At 42.0% G+C, this 18,918-nt stretch overlaps 1 protein-coding gene across 4 annotated transcripts in view; it reads right to left on the bottom strand.

Annotated features, from left to right (window-relative positions):
• Positions 1–18,918, bottom strand: part of LHCGR (luteinizing hormone/choriogonadotropin receptor) — a 59,407-nt gene that overhangs the window by 33,975 nt on the left and 6,514 nt on the right. For all 4 annotated transcript variants that reach the window (NM_214449.1, XM_021085887.1, XM_021085888.1 and 1 more), the window contains exons 2-4: positions 5,548–5,619; positions 3,512–3,586; positions 438–512 (exon numbers count right to left, since the gene is read on the bottom strand). In NM_214449.1, the coding sequence (NP_999614.1) occupies positions 438–512; positions 3,512–3,586; positions 5,548–5,619 (222 nt within the window). The remainder of the gene's footprint in view (positions 1–437; positions 513–3,511; positions 3,587–5,547; positions 5,620–18,918) is intronic.

The following is an 18,918-nucleotide window of genomic DNA, read 5'->3' as shown; positions in this document are numbered from 1 at the left end:
ATGAGAGAAAGGAGATCGGTAATCTTCAACCAGGGATGGGGGCGCAAATCAGAATTGCCTCTCCTACTTTTACCTGTGTTCTGTCTATACCAGCACCTCACCATAAAGATTCCAATTTACCACTTTTAAAGTGTCCTGGCTTCCCTGCCCCATTTCTACCATCACTTTGAAAATCACTGTAAAGGGTTGATATTCTTCTTGGATGATTGGGATGGAGAAAATTTTGGGACCCATTTACATGTATTTGAAAGCACCCAGCATGGTAGCTAATAAGAAATGCTGATTAAATTTTGATCAGATAGCTGAAGACAGTCATGTAAATAATGTTAAATATGTGGTTTAAAAATTCTTCCAAACCTTTTAATTGTTTAGATTTTCCTCAGGTGCCCATGTTCCCATCCCCCCACCCCAGTTGCTTAAAAAGGAAAATTCCTCACAGGTATTTTAACCGAGGTAGATTTGTAAATGCTCCAGGCTCAATATACACCAGGTTTTTGGTGTTCTGGATCAGTCTGTAAAGACAAATAGAAAAAGAGATAATAGATGTGTTTCACTTGGAATGCACAAGACCATGGTCACCAGAGGATGCTGGCTGAAAATGACAAAATCAACAAAACCAAGTGACCCTCCCATGCTTGAGAGGTGCTCCTGAGGCCCTGGGATTGGAAACAGAATGGGAGAGCCAGTTGGCTATTGCCAGAAGTTCTGCTGTCAGTGTGTTGCTGAGATAGGGATAAGCATCATAGCTGGGATTCTGCTCCATTCTCCCTTGCGCCCCTGAGGAAGCACCACCATGGCCTGGCCAGGTAGGTCCTGCCCCCAGTGGAGCCAGCACACTGGGGGATGATGGAAGATTCCACTTCCAAGAGAAATGAGCAAATTGGCTCCTTGCCCTTGTAGGCAGAGTGGACTTCTTCATCCTGGGCTTACAGCCACACTGACCAGTTATCCAGATGGGCATTTAGTCTTTGGAATAGCCCAGGGCAGAGGCTAGGGGCTTGGATTGGGGGATTTTTATGCCCATTCTGTAGATAATTGGTTGTGTGATCATGCCCAGCCTCCTAACTTTGCTGAGCTAGTGTTCTCTTCTGTACAATTAGAATAATAATAGCACTCTTCTTATCTCACAGGTTGGTAGGTAGTGAGTAATAGAATAGCTAGAGACAGTGTACAAGGCAGAGCTCTGCAGAGTGTGAAAGTACAGCCACGCTACCACAGTGGCCTTCTCCCTAGTTTGCCAGTGACTTTGACCCTTTGAGGAGCAGCCTTATTTGCTGGGTTCTGTCTACTCTGGATTCAGTAAAATTCAATAAATGCCTTTGGCTTTTTTAAGCCATGCAAGAACCATGGAAGGAAATGATAATTACTTTTATTCCATAGAGAAAATGTGGTTAGGTGTACAAACTCTGGAGTCAGCTTGGTTTTACCTGCTGGTTTTATTAATTGTATGATCTTGGATACATCATTAAAAGCTTGGTTTCATCATAGGGTGGTTTTTGAGCAGTAAATGTGTGTCTGGTTTACAGTAAGTTCTCTATCAGTGTTAATAATGATTATGATAGTTGATGAAATCAGGAGGTTGAATGATTTGTCTCTAGTCAGAGCTGAGAAGTAGCAGAACTTTGAGGTAAACCTGGTTTTTCTGACTACAAGTCTAGTCCACATTCTACCTTGCTGCACTTACCCACCATTGGTGTCTGTTTCCATCCTTTATGTCACTTTGATTCTTGAGAGGTGAGTGATGGTTTGTTGTAATTATTTTTTACAGCGACTGAGTCAAGCAATCATGGGCCATGGGCATTATGTAGGTAGGATGGAAAGAACTTATATTTCTTAAAAATCATTTGGGATCTGACTTTAGACCACTCATCCATCCACTTATTCATCAACAAACATTTAATGAGCATCTATATGTGCCAGGCATTGTTCAAGGTGCTGGGGATACAGCTGTGAACAAAACAAAGAGAGCCTGTGGGGAGCTGATTCTAGTCTCAGGGCTTTCCCTGGGAAAATCCATAAACTTTCCCTTAGAGCACTTTGTTTTTCTTTCTGTATTGATAAAACGATTCTTAATCTATTAATAAATGTTGCTTTCCATTATGAGCAGCCTTATTTTTCTTAAGCTGCTCTGCATCAGCATTGCTTGGGAAGTCCATTAAAACTGCAGCTTTTCAGATTTCCAGGTCTGGAATAGGACTGTCATCTGTAATGGAAATGACCTCTCCCCACCCCCACCCCCTACTCCCTATGAAATTCTTCACAGCCAAGTCCAAACTATACCTTTCACACTTAAGTACCATTATTTTGGATTTCCCATAACTGTTAGGTGAGTTTCTTACCTCCCTGGCTGCACTGTCATCTTCTGGGGGAGATTTATATTTTACCTCCTTTGTATTCCAGTAGCACTTGACTCTTGGTTGAACATGTATACCCACATACTTATCACTTAACTATTCTCTTTAGATAATTGCTAATTGAACCGTTTATAGGGAAGCCTTGTGGTAAAGTGGGAAAGGCACATGCTCTGAAGAATGGCAGGCTGGGTTGAATTCCAGCTCTGCCATTGTCTAAACTGCCATATTGGTCAGGTTCCAATGGACACTCTGAACCTCCATTCCTTCCTGTGCAAAAGGGATAATTACCCCACTCCGCAGGGCAGCTATGAGGGTCAAATGACACAACCTAGAGGAAATAAAGGCCAAGCACCAGTGCTCAAAATATGTTTGTTGCTAACATCCTTCCCCCTTCCTTAACTTTTGAAACTCCTATGCAGATGTAGTTTGTAGAAGCTCAGGTTTGGACCAATCAAGTCAACAGTAAGAAGCCATGTTTAGGAGCCCAGGACCTGATTTCTGGTCCCAACTCTGGCACTGACTTGTGTGTGTGACATCAGTCAAGTCAGTTAGCCTCACTGGGCCACAAGTTTATCATCTGAAAACCGAATCTCTAGAGCCAGTCTTCTCCCATCCCCCCCCCTTTTTTTGGGTAAATTGGAAGAAAATGATAATTTGGAAAGGATTATTTTTAAGAATCAGTTCAAAACCATTACAATAATAACAAAAAATCCAGTGTACACATGCCAAACATTTTTACCTGCTAGATTTCCAAGAACCATTTACTAAATAAAAAAATATGCCCAGACAGTCTCAAATGAGCTAATTCGTGATCTCTATGCTCCTTTCCAAATTTTCCCACCACCCCAATTTCCCCATACCCTCCCTTCCATAAGGTAAGAGCTCCTTGGCAGGACTCCACAATGTCAATTTTAATTTCCAATTTTGTGTTGTGATGTTTCAGAGTTTATACAGCTCCCAGGGAGAAGCAGTTGTCACCATGGCAACCTTCAGGCCACTGCAGTGAAAGAAATTAGTGCCTGCCCAGACCTAGTAATTGCTGTAGTCTTTTCCTCTTGGATTCCTAGCAGTGGATGCTTGAATACAAATACTGAGAGGGCTCCAGCCAGTGAGGGTAATAGTGTACAGCAATAAACTATCTGTTAGCTGATGCTTACATTTCAGACAAATTGAGGAGGTTGTCAAAGGCATTAGCTTCTATCTTTTCCAGGGAATCACTCTGAGAGATTTCACTAGGGGAGAGAGAGAGAGAGAGAAAAAAAAAAAAAAAAAGACGAAACATGAAAGAAATGACTGTGTCTGCATGATAATAAGCAGTGCGCATGACCCCAACAACTGGTGGCTCCAGTGTTTCCTTAAAAAAAAGGACAGAGATACTTAAATTGTCCTCACATCATAAAGTGCTAACACCCCCTTGTAGGAGCACCAACAGGCACCTGCAATCCAGATGCAGTAGAAATGCACGTTTCAGTATTCCTTGTTGATGTGACAGGGTTTTTTCTTATTTATTTATGACTCAGAGTCACAGATTTTTAGAAGTGGACACACCCTTTGAGAAAATCTAATCAGATCTCCTGCTTTATAGCTTTGGACATTAAAGCTCTGAGAGGAGAGGCAAATAGTGCTTCTAAGAGGATTCAGGATCAGGACCAGAATGTCTGGGTTTCCACCTCCATCACTCTAATGAGGTTTTACTCTGGTTCAGGATTCATTGTTTCTTAACTCTTTGTCCTTCTCCCCAAATCCTGTTCGGAAGCAGTTGCAAAGTGGTCACCTCCTGCATGTAGTGTCCTTCTTGGGTTGTAATGGTCTATTTCTTTGACCATTTTCCTCACTTTGTTAGCAGACTGAAGACAAGGAGTATGTCCTATTCATTTCTGAGTCCCTGGTAGCTTCATATGGCCTGGCACATCGGGTATGAGTGAATAAATGAATGAATGAGTTGATTTCTTAAAAGAAGACACAAAAGTAAAGGAACCAGCTTTGCCATATATGGCTTCCCCTGAAGCGTGTAGGTAATGTCAACACTACCCTAAAATCCCAACATAAGCTACCATTTGCTGCCAGCAAAGAAAAAAAGTCTCAGATTCTAAGATTAACATTCACTGAAGGCTATAGACTTGAGAGTTTCAGTCTACAGAAAGGCTGAGCCTAAGGAAGTTACGGTCTTTTATGAACAACACAGTGATGGACAGTTCCTGACTCACCTTATTCCTACCTCACAGTTTGCTTATTTAACTGTGGCTGCTTTTCTCACTAGAAGGTCTTAATGCATTAAAAGTTATTGAAACTCAACATGTAAACTGGAGAGCAGAACAGTAAGGGTGAGACTTAAGCAAACTAAGATTTCTGTAACCTGCAATGAATTTCCTGTAATATGTACTAACTCTTGAGGAATTATTTTTAATATCCTCATTCCTTGCTGATACCCTAAAGAGCAGTCAGAGGTTCCCTAAGGAGCTAAGACTGATGAGGTAGCATCTTCTTTAGAGATGCAAATCTGCTTCCAAAGCCCAGAGGATTGTTAAGGTTAGAGATGCTCTCTGGGAACTAAATGACATCTGGGGTCTTTGACTCAGACTGGCATTAAAGAGAATGCTGGGATGCCTCTGAAAGTGTGTGTGCGTTGGGGGCTTATGACCTAGAAGCTGACCCAGGGACACAGGATTGAAGTTATACCTGATACAGATAAGAAATCACATTGTATTATTAGGCTGCTCTATACTTCTGATAAATGCTTTTCATGAATGTGGCTATAAAAACTGTGTTTTGTCATACACTTATATTTTAGATATAAAGATAATTTCCCTATGCTCAATAAACTTTCAACACATTTTCTTCGATGGGAGGTGTTATCTAAAAATGTGACCCGAGGGAATGGCTGCTGCTGCAGAAGGAGAGCTTTTATGATTGGAATCTATCTCCTCTTCTACTTGAGTAGTTTATCATCACTTATCAAAATGCATTCAGTTCATTGAAACAAGGTTAATTATCTGTATTTTTAATGACTCTTGAAAATCATACCTTTTCTTCAAAGGTCCCTGGGTATTATTTGTACTTTACAGATAAAAATACTAGGGTTTCTTAAACATAATTTCTTTCCTAGCAGAATTATCCCCTTTCAACTATGTGTGCTCTGAGAAAATTTTTTTTCCAATTATAAATGTCTTTTGATATGCAGTATCTTACTTACATTTTTACGACCTCATTAAGTCCTCTGAAAGCTTGAGATGGGATTACTTTGATAGGGAGATAGGTGAGTGATCTAGAAAAGAAAAAAGGAAAGCCAAGAGTTTAAGATTTAAGATTGAATGCCTTTTAAGTTCATGAATAAAATGTGTGTGCGTGTGCGTGTGCATGTGCTTGTGTGTGTGTGTGTGTGTTACCACAGAGTTCCTCAACAACTGGATTCAGGTTGAAAATTCTAACTTACATAAATAAAGACATGTGCCATGACTCATTCTTTTTTTTTTCTTTCCCACTGTACAGCAAGGGGGTCAAGTTATCCTTACATGTATACATTCCAATTACATTTTTTTCCTCCACCCTTTGTTCTGTTGCAACATGAGTATCTAGACAAAGTTCTCAATGCTATTCAGCAGGATCTCCTTGTAAATCTATTCTAAGTTGTGTCTGATAAGCCCAAGCTCCCGATCCCTCCCACTCCCTCCCCCTCCCATCAGGCAACCACAAGTCTCTTCTCCAAGTCCATGATTTTCTTTTCTGAGGAGATGTTCATTTGTGCTGGATATTAGATTCCAGTTATAAGTGATATCACATGGTATTTGCCTTTGTCTTTCTGGCTCATTTCACTCAGTATGAGAGTCTCTAGTTCCATCCATGTTGCTGCAAATAGCATTATGTCATTCTTTTTTATGGCTGAGTAGTATTCCATTGTGTATATATACCACATCTTCCTAATACAATCATCTGCCCATGGACATTTGGGTTGTTTCCATGTCCTGGCTATTGTGAATAGTGCTACAATGAACATGAGGGTGCACGTGTCTCTTTTAAGTAGAGTTTTGCCATGACTCATTCTTGGTCTTTATCAAACAGTATGTCATTTTGTGGTTAAGATAGTGAACTTTGGGGTTAAGACACACCCACTTTCCCACCACCTGGCTGTAGGACCTTGAGCATGTTATTTAAGCCTTATGTTTTAGTTTCTTTATCTGCAAAATGGAAATAATATTTCCTATTTCACAGGGTTGTTATGATGATGATTAATCAAGATAATCTGTGTAAAGGATAGAACTTGGCACCGAGTAAATAGTTAACACATAGTTCTAGAGTGGCCTTATAGCCTTGGTTGGGAGGATAGAAAAGAAGCTATCTTGGGTAGACTGGAGAGATAGACGGTGAAAATACAACTGAAAACCAGGCAGGCGGAGAAAGGAAGATTCACAAAGAGCAAGCTCCTGTTTCCATCTATACCATCTTCCCCAGGCAGCCTATTTTAATATTATTCCAACCAGACCACTTTGCTCCTAGGGTTAAATCAAATGGGCATCTCATGCCATTTTAGGGAAACATCTGTAGAGATTCATTCAGGCCCTAACTTACAACGAGAGGAACAATCTAAGTGTTCTTGCATTGAGATAAAAGTTATGCATTACATAAAAGTTGAGAAAAGAGTGATTACTCAGCAATAACAAAACTAGAATAGAATGATATACAAGGGCTAGAGGAACCCAGAGAGAAGATAACTCAGGGGAAAGCATCCGAGAGGCAGAAATAAACAGTCAACCAGTATTAATCAAGCATCTACAGGGATTTAAGGATTTGGCATAAGGACTGTGAGAGGGTAGCGGAGTGGACCAGGACATTTCAGGAGGAAAGTAAATATCGAGAATATAGGGGATGGGGGTGGGAGATGCTGCCCTGCTTTTCATGTGTCTCTGCAGCAGAGATGTCTTAGCTGTGTGGAAAGGACACCTCCTCCCTCTCCTCAGTGAGATGTCATAATGTCCAAGGAGGGACCTGCTACTGGTATACCATGCTGTGCGAACTGTGCACACCCACCTGTAACCTTGTTTTATCCACTCCACAGTGGGGGGAGGTGGGTATTCCCCTTTGATAGAAGAAGAAACTGAATCGTAAGAGATAAATAGCCTGAGCAAGGTATCATGACCAAGCCACCTAAGTCCAGATGGTCTTTCCACTGTGGGATATTGGGCTGAAATATATGTGATTCCTAACCCATTCTCTCCCTTTTTTTTCTTCCCCCAAACTTTATTGAGGAATAATTGACATATAATTGTGCATATTTAAAGTGTCAAAGTGATGATATGGTATCTACATACATTATACAGTGATTACCAAGATCAAGGTAATTAACACACAGTTAACTCTCTTTTTGTGTGTGTGGTGAGAGTGCTCGCAGTCTACTCAGCAACTTTCAAATGTACAAGACCGTATTCTTAACCATAGCCACCATGCTGTATTTGGATCCTTGAACTTACTCTTCTTACAACCAAAGGTTTGTACCCTTTGACCTGTGTCTCCTCCCTCTCCCCCTAGCTCCTGGTGATCACCATTCTATTCTCTATTTCTATGAAATTGGTCTTTTTTTCCTTCTAGATCCCACATATGTGTTACTACATACTATTTGTCTTTGTCAGGCTTATTTCACTTAGCATAATGCCCTCCAGCATCACCCATGTTGTTGCAAATGGCAAGATTTCCTTCTTTTTATGTCTTAAAACTATTCCATTGTTTATGGAATAGTTTATATTAGAATAGATGTATTGTGTGTGTATATATATATATATTCCATATACATATTCCATTGTGTGTACATATCTATATTTCTATATAGATGTAGATATATATCTAGATCTAGATACTACATTTTCATTATCCATTCATCTGTCAAAGGACTTTAGGTTGTTTCCATAACTTGGATGTTATAAATGCTGCAGTGAAGATGAGATACAGATATGTCTTTGAGGGAGTGATTGCATTTCCTTCAGATATGTGCCAGGTCACCCACTCTCCCTCAATTAACAAGGTGAAGGGACAGGCTGGAACCTTGCTTCTCTTGAGAGGAGGCATGTCATACTCTTGCTGTTCCTCCTGCAGAGCAGTTTGCCAGCAGTTCCTCTCAAGGGGCTAATGTAAAGAAATTTCATGTTAAAAAAATGCTCTCACTCAGCAGTCTCTTAGAGCTGATGCAACCTAGAGCAAGAAATCCAAACTTGGTCCTCCGATTTTATTCCTGAAGACTGTTCCACCAGCACATCATTCAACACCCAAACTTATTTAACAGGGCATCTGAGAAGAACAGGGATAGTAGGGGGAGAAATCTTCTTCTGATGGCATGTTTGCTTCCTATATTTCTTCTGGAATCATGTCTGCTTGGCTTACTGATTAAAAACACAGTTTTATTGATCTCTGCACTGCCAAGTCAATAAATTTCCAGAAGAGAAAGCTGTATTGTACTGTACCCCATGCAGCATCAATAAAACTGACAGCCAAATTCTGATTCCAGAATCTTTATTGCTGAGGATAATGCAGTGCAGAACATATTTTGGAGAGTGTTTACATAAAAGCTTCAACTGAACCCTTCAGAGCTGTTTATTCATGCAAATAGAGCCCAGAAGCTGGAGCCACTCAGCAGGCAGCCTCCTCTTCCAGAAGGGAGCACAGTGTGGCTCCCAGGAGAACAGTTTGGTTCAGATTTGACCAGGAGGAGTGCCTGAGTTTCTGACTGGCATAGGGATGAGGGATGAGGAGCAAAGGTTGGACAGAAGTGAGAGAAGCTGTAGATCATGCACTGGCTGTCCCCAGTGACTACAGAACAGCCCTGGTGCAAGATGAAGTTTTGCAGAGTTGATGTTGATGCTGCAGAGTAGGAAAGGCAGCAGTAATGAAAGTAAAAATAGAGTTCCTACCATAATAGAGCCACTGGGCGAACAGCAGGTAGCTTTGTGGCTGTGGCTGGAGAAAGAAAGAGGCCTTGGGGTCAGAGAATGGGGAGAGAGGTGGGGTGAGGCAGGTGCACCAAGCTTTTCACAGAAGCATTCTCATGAAGTGATGTGGAGAATGTGGTCTTAGGAATCCCAAACTGGTTTTCCCACTGACTTGTATTTTTATTTTAGAGATGTCATATCTTTCTTTCCAACTTGTTTTCAATTGGCAGCAGCTCCTAAGTATTCAGAAGTCTGTCTCCTGTATTTAAATGTTTGTTCACTTGGCCAGGTGATTTGTTACAAACCATTTGAATGTACTCCCTTTGAAGGTGATATTTTCTCTGATTCTTTCCACGAAGGCAGAAACTCTCAGCCATGTGAACAGCTGTCCCAATAACCCTGCAGTTCTGCTTCTGTATACATTCCAGAGAAATTCTCACACTGACACTTAAGAGAACTTGCACAAGGATTTTCTTCATAGCGTTATGGCATCAGGGGGTGTTGGAGGCAACCTGAGTATCAAGTACTGAGTGATGGAGAGGTAAAATGTGGACAGAACATACCCACCTAATAGATCAGCAGTTAGAAGCAAAGGTCTAAAGGCACACAGAGCTGCATGTGTGGATATTAGAATCAAGATGTTAAGAGAAACAACTAAGAAATTAATGATGTATATACAATACTACTTGCAGAATTAAAATACATGCACACCAAATATTGGACTTAGAAAATATATGAACATGCATTAGGATGATTGCCTATAATGAGTTGAAAGGAAGTAGGAGAATGGGATAAAATAAATAAAACCGGGGGGACTTTGAATGGCCTAGTGATATTGTAACTTGAAGGAAGAAGTATGATCAACTTAACTCTGTACCTGAGAGACAAATGAAAAAGAAAAAAAGTTTCATTTTGGAGTTCCTATCCTGGCTCAGCGGAAACGAATCTGACTAGGAACCATGAGGTTGTGGGTTTGATCCCTGGCCTCGCTCAGTGGGTTAAGTATCTGGTGTTGCTGTGAGCTGTGGTGTAGGTCGCAGATGCAGCTCGGATCTGGTGTTGCTGTGGCTCTGGTGAAGGCTGGCAGCAACAGCTCCAATGAGACCCCTAGCCTGGGAACCTCCATATGCTGCGGGTGTGGCCCTAAAAGGAAGAAAGACAAAAAAGAAAAGTTTCATTTTGATGTATTGAATTCCCCCTCCTTCCTTTCCCTCCCTCCTTCCTTCTTTTCATCCTTTCCTTTTTTGAAAGTTAGGTCTACATGTATGTCAGGAATTTTGTGGATTTTAGGTGCTCTTATGGAAAAGTCTAGTTAATAAAGATAAAGAGCAGCAGCCAAGAACTGGGAAAAAGGGGGCCAAAGGCAAGGACAGTCCAGCAGCTCTGCTGTCTAGGGTCAACAAAGGGAATGAAAGCTATGCATGAAACAAAGGAAAATCAGAGCGACACTCCCAGACTGTGCCTCTCAGATGAATAATAAAGAACCGAGTTTACTGGGCAAATGTGAGGCTAAACATGCAGAGTGGAGAGCTCTCTCTGCCTCTAGAGTAGTGAGTGAGATGACTGTGGAAGTATATGGTGTGGAACCCTGCAGCTGCTTATGTTTATTGCATTTCTCAGTCCCTTGTACAGTTTTAAATTTTGATTTTTAAATTAATGGATGATCCAACACAGATGATACCTGGATTATTGTCAGATCCCACCTTGCCCAAGTGCCTTTGCTGGAGATATTGAAACAAATACTTAGATTCAATGACAAAGGCTGCCTTAGTTTCATCAGTTTTGGAAATTCCATTGACTCGGGAATCCCATCTGCAGGTCTCCCACACCTTCCAGTTATGAGTTACAGTTGATGTGGAAGCAGTCTCTACTCCTCAGGATTGGAAGGAAGGACTCTAGTTTTGGGCTCTTGTAATTGGTCATGACCCTGGTGAAGTTCTATGTCTTTCTGCATTATTTACACTAAAGCTAACAATGTTTGGAGGACAGGAGTGTACCTGAAACACCTTGAGTTGCACTCAACCCCTCCCCATATTGGTATTTTTTTTTGGCCTTGATTCCTTATCCTGTAGCCTGCCTGGTCTCCCCAGAGTCCATCTAGGAGTGCAGCCTCTCCCTTCTTGTCAGTCACCTGATCCTGATCCCTGAGATTTTGCCTTTTAGAAGATGCTGCTGACTCAGAACAGTTGCTATTGCTGTCTGGTTAGGACCAATATAGTGTTCCTCCAGGCTTGGTTCTGACTTTGAAAAGTGGGCCCCCCGGCACAGATGGAGATCTGTGCTGGGGCTGCCCAGTGCAATTGGGTTAGTTCCTCTAGTGGATGCTCTGGTGGGCTGCCAAAACCACCCTTTAGGACTGAGGTACTCTTTCCCCCTATTGTTGGGAGTGTGGGCAACTGAAGATCTCAGCTAGATTGCTCTCCTGGAATTACCTTCAGCCTGTGATTGCCACCTCACCCAACATTAGGTCTTCTCTCCTGGGCAGCCCACATCCAGTGACTGGTCAATGCCATCCCACTTTCAGAGCTCCTTCCCATCAGCTCTTTTACCTGCGCCCCTAATTCAATCCCCTTCCCAACCAATCCCAACTGCTAAGGCATCCATCAGCTCACCTTCTGTCAGAGCCCAGCAGCAGATGAACAGATTAACAAGTAGCATTCAGATAAACTCAAACACCTTGAAGAAGATAATGCCACACTATCCGATCCCATTTGATTGTTCCTAATGTCTCTTGAGTACTCAAGGGTGGGGCTTGGGCTTCTCTTCTTTTTCTCAATTCTAAGTTTAATAACACAGATGACCTTGAGAGAAGCCAGTTTGTCCAGCTCCCTGGCTTGTTAACAATCCTCAAAATAATGTTAGCTCCAAAGTGTCAGGGTCAGGAGGGCCCTGTGTCTCCCATCAAGGAAACCCAAGATATAGGTATCATTGCCTATAAAAGCCTATCCATTTCAAGACATTTGCATTATCAAAGAGTACTTTGTTTTACAGCCGGATTTGATGAAAGCTTCCTTTAAATAGCAAGCTCCCGAGGTGAATGGACAATATGGTTCAGTTGACACACTCTCCTTTTAAAGACAGGTATTGCCTAAAGCTAATTACAGCTCTAGCTTCCCCCACCTTATCTTGGTTTTTAAGAGCTTGGAGTGCACAGATGGTTACCAGAGCAGGACCTCCTTCTGAAGTCCACAGGCTGAGCGGGGTTAGAGGAAGACAAGAGCCAGAGAGAAATCTAGCATCAATCTGGAGTCCTCAAAGCCTAGGTGGGGTCTTTGCTCACCTTGTCGGAGCCTTTACCTCTTCTGCCCAGAATGGCAGAAGTCAAATATTTTTATTCACTTCCCTCTAATTGTTTAGAAAAGCCATCTATATTATTGATTTAAGAAAGCTACAAACATCCATCCATCTTTCACAGACAATTAGTTTATTGCTAGAGCTACACACTCTGAATTTTAAAACACTACCAAATCAGAGGAAGAGACAAAGAAACTAGGGATAGTGAAAGATTTTTTTTTACCTAATGAACTTATAGAAATTGGAGGGGGAAACATGACCTTATTTAGATTGAAAAGAACCTGTATGTTTTTGTATTTATTACATAAGACCTTGTTCTACATTGAACAGAGACTTCAGAATTCCCGTATTCTTTTCAAAGTCACTCGTTAATTATAATAAACTTGCTTTTATCTTGGAAGGAAATAAAATGGCTTTCCCTTTTACAAATGACTTTAAATCTTTGGACTTTCAAAAGCATTATTTTATTGATAACTTCACTATTGGATATGCCTTCATTTATCAGCCTCTTGTCTTTAGCATTCATTTACCTAGAGGAAGCTGAAACATCCATCAGTGTTAACTGAAATACGAAGTCGGTATAGATGGGCATCCAATATGTTAAGTTTTACATCAGAAAATTTTGGAGTTCCTGTTGTGGCTCAGTGGGTTAAGACTCTGACTAGTATCCATAAGGATGTGGGTTTGACCCCTGGCTCCACTCAGTGGGTTAAGGATCCAGCGCATGCTGCAGCGGAGGTTATAGATGTGGCTGATACAGTGTTGCTGTCTCATTGGCTGGCAGCTACAGCTCCTATTCAACCCCTAGCCTGGAAAATTCCATATGCTACAGGTGTGGCCCTAAAAAGGAAAAAGAAAAAAGAAAAAAGAGAGAAAATTTTAGAACACTCCTTAAAAATACATCCAGATATTTTTGATTGTTATTCGACTACTCCTTTAAGTACTTACTATATGAGACTTAAGGAATCAGAGTGAAAGGGCTGCTTGCAAATGGTTTGGTCCAACCCCTCACTTTAGATGAAGAATCTTAAATTAGGAAAAGTGAAATGACTTCCTTGAAACCATATGGCAGTTCAATAGCAGATCTGCACTAGAACATAGTCACATTATTCCTAGCACAGTGCTGAGTCCTACATTAGTGAAATCACATCAGTACTTTTCCTTCGGGGTGTGTTGATATACCCTGCTGCACAGTCCTGTGGTTCTCCTGTGAAAACCTCATCTTCTGATGGAGCCACCGAGCTTCTTGTGCTCATGGTCTTTAACTTCAAAGATGCAGCTCAAATTCTTGTTTCCCATGAAGCTTCATAGCCCACATGAGTGCTTTTTCCCCTTCTCCTCTGTCCTCAGCACTAATGACTACCCAGTTTTTTTTTTTTTTTTGAAAATTTACCAGGTGCCTTGAATAAATGTTTCCTCTGTTATACCACTGAACTCCCAGTCTCTGGTGGATTCTGCCTTCACACTTGTCTCTTGTTTCCAGCCCCTTTGTTCCTTTTCCATTGCCACTCTTCTTGGCTAGTCTTTTCTCTACCTCGACAGCTCTGCAGTCCCCAGACTGGTCTCCCTTCACCCCATCCTGAGTACCCTCTGTCCCGACAGCTCTGCAGTCCCCAGACTGGTCTCCCTTCACCCCATCCTGAGTACCCTCTGCCCCGTCTAGATTTTTCTTTTCTTTTTTTTTTTTTTTTTTTTGTCTTTTTGCTATTTCTTTGGGCCGCTCCCGCGGCATATGGAGGTTCCCAGGCTAGGGGTCGAATCGGAACTGTAGCCACCGGCCTACGCCAGAGCCACAGCAACGCAGAATCCAAGCTGCGTCTGTAACCTACACCACAGCTCACGGCAACGCCGGATCGTTAACCCACTGAGCAGGGGCAGGGACCGAACCCGCAACCTCATGGTTCCTAGTCGGATTCGTTAACCACTGCGCCACGATGGGAAATCCTGCCCCGTCTAGATTAATCTCCCTGATAACTCCCTCCAGTTACTCTTATACTCAGATTTCTTCTGTGCCTCCCCTTGGCCTATCTACTTACCTGCAAATATCTCAGTCTTGCATTCAGTGCTCCCCCCCAGGCAAAATTAAGGCCAAAGTTTCATTTGCCAGTCCTGTCACCCACTCTTCTTCTCCTATAATCAGTGCACTAATCTTGCCCTGTCCAAAAGGCAGCCACTAGCCACATATGGCCATCGAGCACTTGAAATATGTCTAGTGCAAATTAAGATACCCTGTAAGTGTAAAATACACACCAGATAATGAAGCCTTGGCAAGAGAAAATTATGTCAAGTCTCTTATGAACAACTTTTGTATTGATTACATGTTGAGGTCTATGTGGCTGGATCACCCCAACTCCATTTTGTCAACTCTATCTTAGGCCCACGGTCCTACCCCATCCCCTTTCTGCATGGCTGAGTCTTAGCCTACTCACAAGGGAAGCACCCAAACCAGATATGTTCCCTATTTACTTTTATCCTTGTCTTCATCCGATATGAAAACTGGAAGCATGGCTTTTGCTGATGCAGACAGTTAATGGTCATGAGACACCCCCCCCCAGGGGAAGGAAAAACCCTACTTTCCATCCAGTGTGGACATGCTTTTCCCCAGTAATCAGGTTCTGTTTTTGACTCTGGCATTGCTAAGTCCCCCAGTACTCTTTCCGACACCCAGTGGTGTCAGCATAGCTGCAGATTCCTCTGGATTGCTGTCTGCCCGATCCAACTTGTATGCAAGTTATACTCAAGAGACTTCATAATTGTACTTTATGGAGTTGCCTGCTTTGTTTTTCCCTCTCAGTTTGGAGAATGTTATTCAATATCTCTGCCTTCCAACAAAATGATAATATTTTGTACATTTGGATTAAATAAAATCATTCATTAAACTTAATTTCACCTTTTAAAACCTTTTAAATTGTGACTATTGGAAAATTCGTTATGCATGTGCCTAACGTTATATGATTTCTACTAGACAGTGCCTCCCTAGACAATTCAGACTATTCTATTTCCTGATCTTGCCTCACACTTTGCTGCTATCAGTCACACTGTCTCCACCATCTGACACGTCTTCCCTTCTCTGCTGGTCATATTCTACCCTTGGTTAAGGTCCGTCTTAGGCTTTGTATACTCTATGGAATGTTTCTTCATTACCAATGGCTTTCTCTCTGCAGGCAGCAAAGTGGGATAGTGAAGAGACTCTGGAACCAGATTGCCTGGGTTCATTTCACATATAAAGTGGTGAGGGGAGTTCCCATTGTGGCTCAGTGGTAATGAACCTGACTAGTATCCATGAAGATGCAGGTTCGATCCCTGGCCTCACTCAGTGGGTTGGGAATCTGGCATTGCCATGAGCTGTGGTGTAGGTCACAGACATGGCTCAGATCTGGTGTTGCTGTTGCTGTGGTGTAGGCTGGCAGCTGCAGTTCTGATTTGACCCTTAGCCTGGGAATGTCCATATGCCGCAGGTGCAGCCTTAAAAAGACCAAAAAAAAGAAAAGAAAAGAAAAGAAATGTGATGATACTAACTATACCACAGAAATCCTTGAGATTAAATAAGAAAATGTTTCTGTAATATTAATACAGCAACTAGCACAAGATTAGAGCTCAATAGGCACTTTTTAATTCACAGCTGCGTACTGTAAGGATTCAAGCTACCCCAGCTGTATATGTAGTGACAACTCTATGTCCTTATTGGGGCTGGGGTAGGGTGGGTTCAGGACTTTGAAATGGACACTTATTTGTCAGGGTCACCCTTAAGTCTGCAAAACGCCTGTGACTTATCTCTAACTCTTGACTCTGCTGATTATTTAGGACAGCTGAGGGAGAGTAAACATTCCTACTTGGTACCTTTCTTTTTGGCTCAAGTATCTCTTACAGCCCCTGCCTGATAGCCTTTTAAAGAAATGATAAAGAACAAAGTTTGGTTAAATAACTCTAAGGAGCCATTCTGCAGGGTTCTCATTTGTTCCTTGATTTAAAAAAAGTCAGTCAGTTGGAACTCCCCTTTTGGAAAGTGCAATTTGAGTGACCTTCTTCAGGACAGACTTTCCAGAGCACCCCAGAAGCTGTGAGGAGTTTACCAATGATAATGTGAACCAAGATTTTCAAGAAGAGTCCCTGGATAATGGATTTCCCCCGTCATTTGTGCAACAAGTAAATTAAAAATACAAAGCCTCAGAGGAAAATGGTAAACACGTCTGAGCCTTTACTCAAAACTCATTTTAAGTTTCCTAAAGACACAAAGCAAAGTAACTCAATCTTTACCCTCAAACTAGAATTCTTCTAGCAATAATATAACATGACAAGAATAACTCTGGTAAATAAAACTACATGTTGAATTCTCCCCAGGGAAGGTCTGCATCATCTGTAATGATTTCTCAAAAATATTTTTTAGAAGCAGAGAATATTATGTTATCAGGGCAGTGGCATTGCAGATATGCTTCAGGAAGTTCTTTCATTATAAGCTTCTGCTTCCAGACATTTTTTTTTAAATTTTATTTTGGTGAGCCTGTAAAAGCTGATTGCAAATAATATGTTACATACTTTTAATTACTTTGATGGGATGGGGTTTGAAGTGCCGGAAATTACTGGCACAGATATCTTCAATTTTCACTGACTCCTCAGCTCTGGTAGACACCAATTTGTGTGGTTGCCTGACTCAAAAATTCCCCTTCTCTGGAAGCAGCTCATTACTGGTTGTACCAAGCTGGAAACATCTCATTGACTGTGCTTCTGTCTCAGGAGTGGAGTTTGGAGCCATCAGATTCTCTTAGGAATTTTAAGCTTGTAATGGACAGAAGTCTTGGGAACCAATTCATTGTAAAGGTGGAATCTAGAGAAAAGTTCCCTGACCTCTTGTTGCTGAAATGCCAAGTTCTCTCTGAATCTTGCTCACATCCTTCTATGACCTTCTTCTTTTATTAAGTTAAATTCTTATGATGAAATTTGTCAGAGTCGCTTTCTGATGTTGGAAATGAGCAGAGCTCCACCCAAGGTTTCCAGGAGGAGGTCATCCATTCTTCTGCTCATGATCCATAACACAGACAGGGCATGTGCCCAGTGGTCAGTGAGAGAGCAGTAGGCTTTGAATAGTGATTCCCTGGTGGCCTCTCAGCTACTGTCAAAGGCCAGGATGCAGTTTATGGGGTAACCATGTCAGCCCAGCTGCCCATGAAGAGAGTGAGGCTTAGAGAATAGCAGCTCAAATAATACCCCCACCAAGGTACCTTTGTTACTCTGGCTAGAAGGGATAGCTCCCTCCTCTAAACTCTCACCAGACTTTGTTTATAATCTTTGCCTGGCTTTTATCACCTTCTGCATTTCCCTGCAGTCAGCTGAAAACTAGTCCTCTCTCTCCTGTGGCTGGAAGATTGTCAGTTCATGGAAAGCAGGGGTGGTGTCTGAATTCTGCACGTTGTCCTGGACATTTCAGTGTGTAGTTCCTGAGTGGTCACCAAATCTGACCTGAAGGTTTTTATGTGTCCAGCCTGAGGCTTAGGGATGGGGAAGGAATAGGATTGGATGTTCTAGCTAGGCAGACAGAACTGTCTCTGTTGAACAACAGAAAATGGTATAATCAGGTGTTAGGTGGCGTGTCTTAAGAGGCGGCTCAGCCTGGGCTGAAACATCCAGCATATCGGACTTCAGGCAATAATGAGCTCTGCTATTTCAGGATTCTAACTTATTCACTGTCCAGGTTGAGGAGACCTAGTGGGTCATTTTCTCTAATTAACACCTCCCAGGAACAAGACTATTCCATCAGGCTTGCCCCTTGGATGGTAGATATTTACTGTTCAACCTTATCTGTGGGCTGTGGGTTTCTTGGTTTTCTCTGCATCATCAGATTGTTACATTATTACTTTGTAGTTACTTGAAACCTTTATTTCCAGGTACTTTTGGCTTTGCTGTCCCCTTTATCTTCACCACAGTCAGCAAACTTGGGGGCAAGAATCATCATGCCACTTCCGTAGACAGCACAGAGGTTTTTTCAGTGTCCTAAGCCCACAGTGGAAATTAGGGAAAAAGGGCCTGGTGCTAGAACTCATGTCTCTGTGGTCTTTGTCCTCTTGATGAATTCAGATAACTGGGGCTGCTGCTCACAAGGTAGAATCATGAACCTAGGAGTCATTTCATTTTATCAGAGCCAAGGACAAATTTAACAGCAGCAAGGGATAAAAACTTCATTCTGAAAGTTGTTTTACTTGTAAATTGGACTTTTCTGAATTTGGCTCAGGTGGCATTAAAGAGCTGTGGTTCAGGCCACATAGAGAGCAGCTGTGAGTAGCTTGCTGTCAGGGAGGGGGTGGCATCTCCCAGTGAGGCAGAAGCTGGGAGTACATGAGGACCATGTGGAGAAGCTGCTA

This window comes from Sus scrofa, chromosome 3, assembly GCF_000003025.6.
Source record: "Sus scrofa isolate TJ Tabasco breed Duroc chromosome 3, Sscrofa11.1, whole genome shotgun sequence".
NCBI lineage: Eukaryota > Metazoa > Chordata > Mammalia > Artiodactyla > Suidae > Sus > Sus scrofa.
Note: the sequence above shows the minus strand (reverse complement) of the source record. Positions and strands in the feature narration are given on the sequence as shown.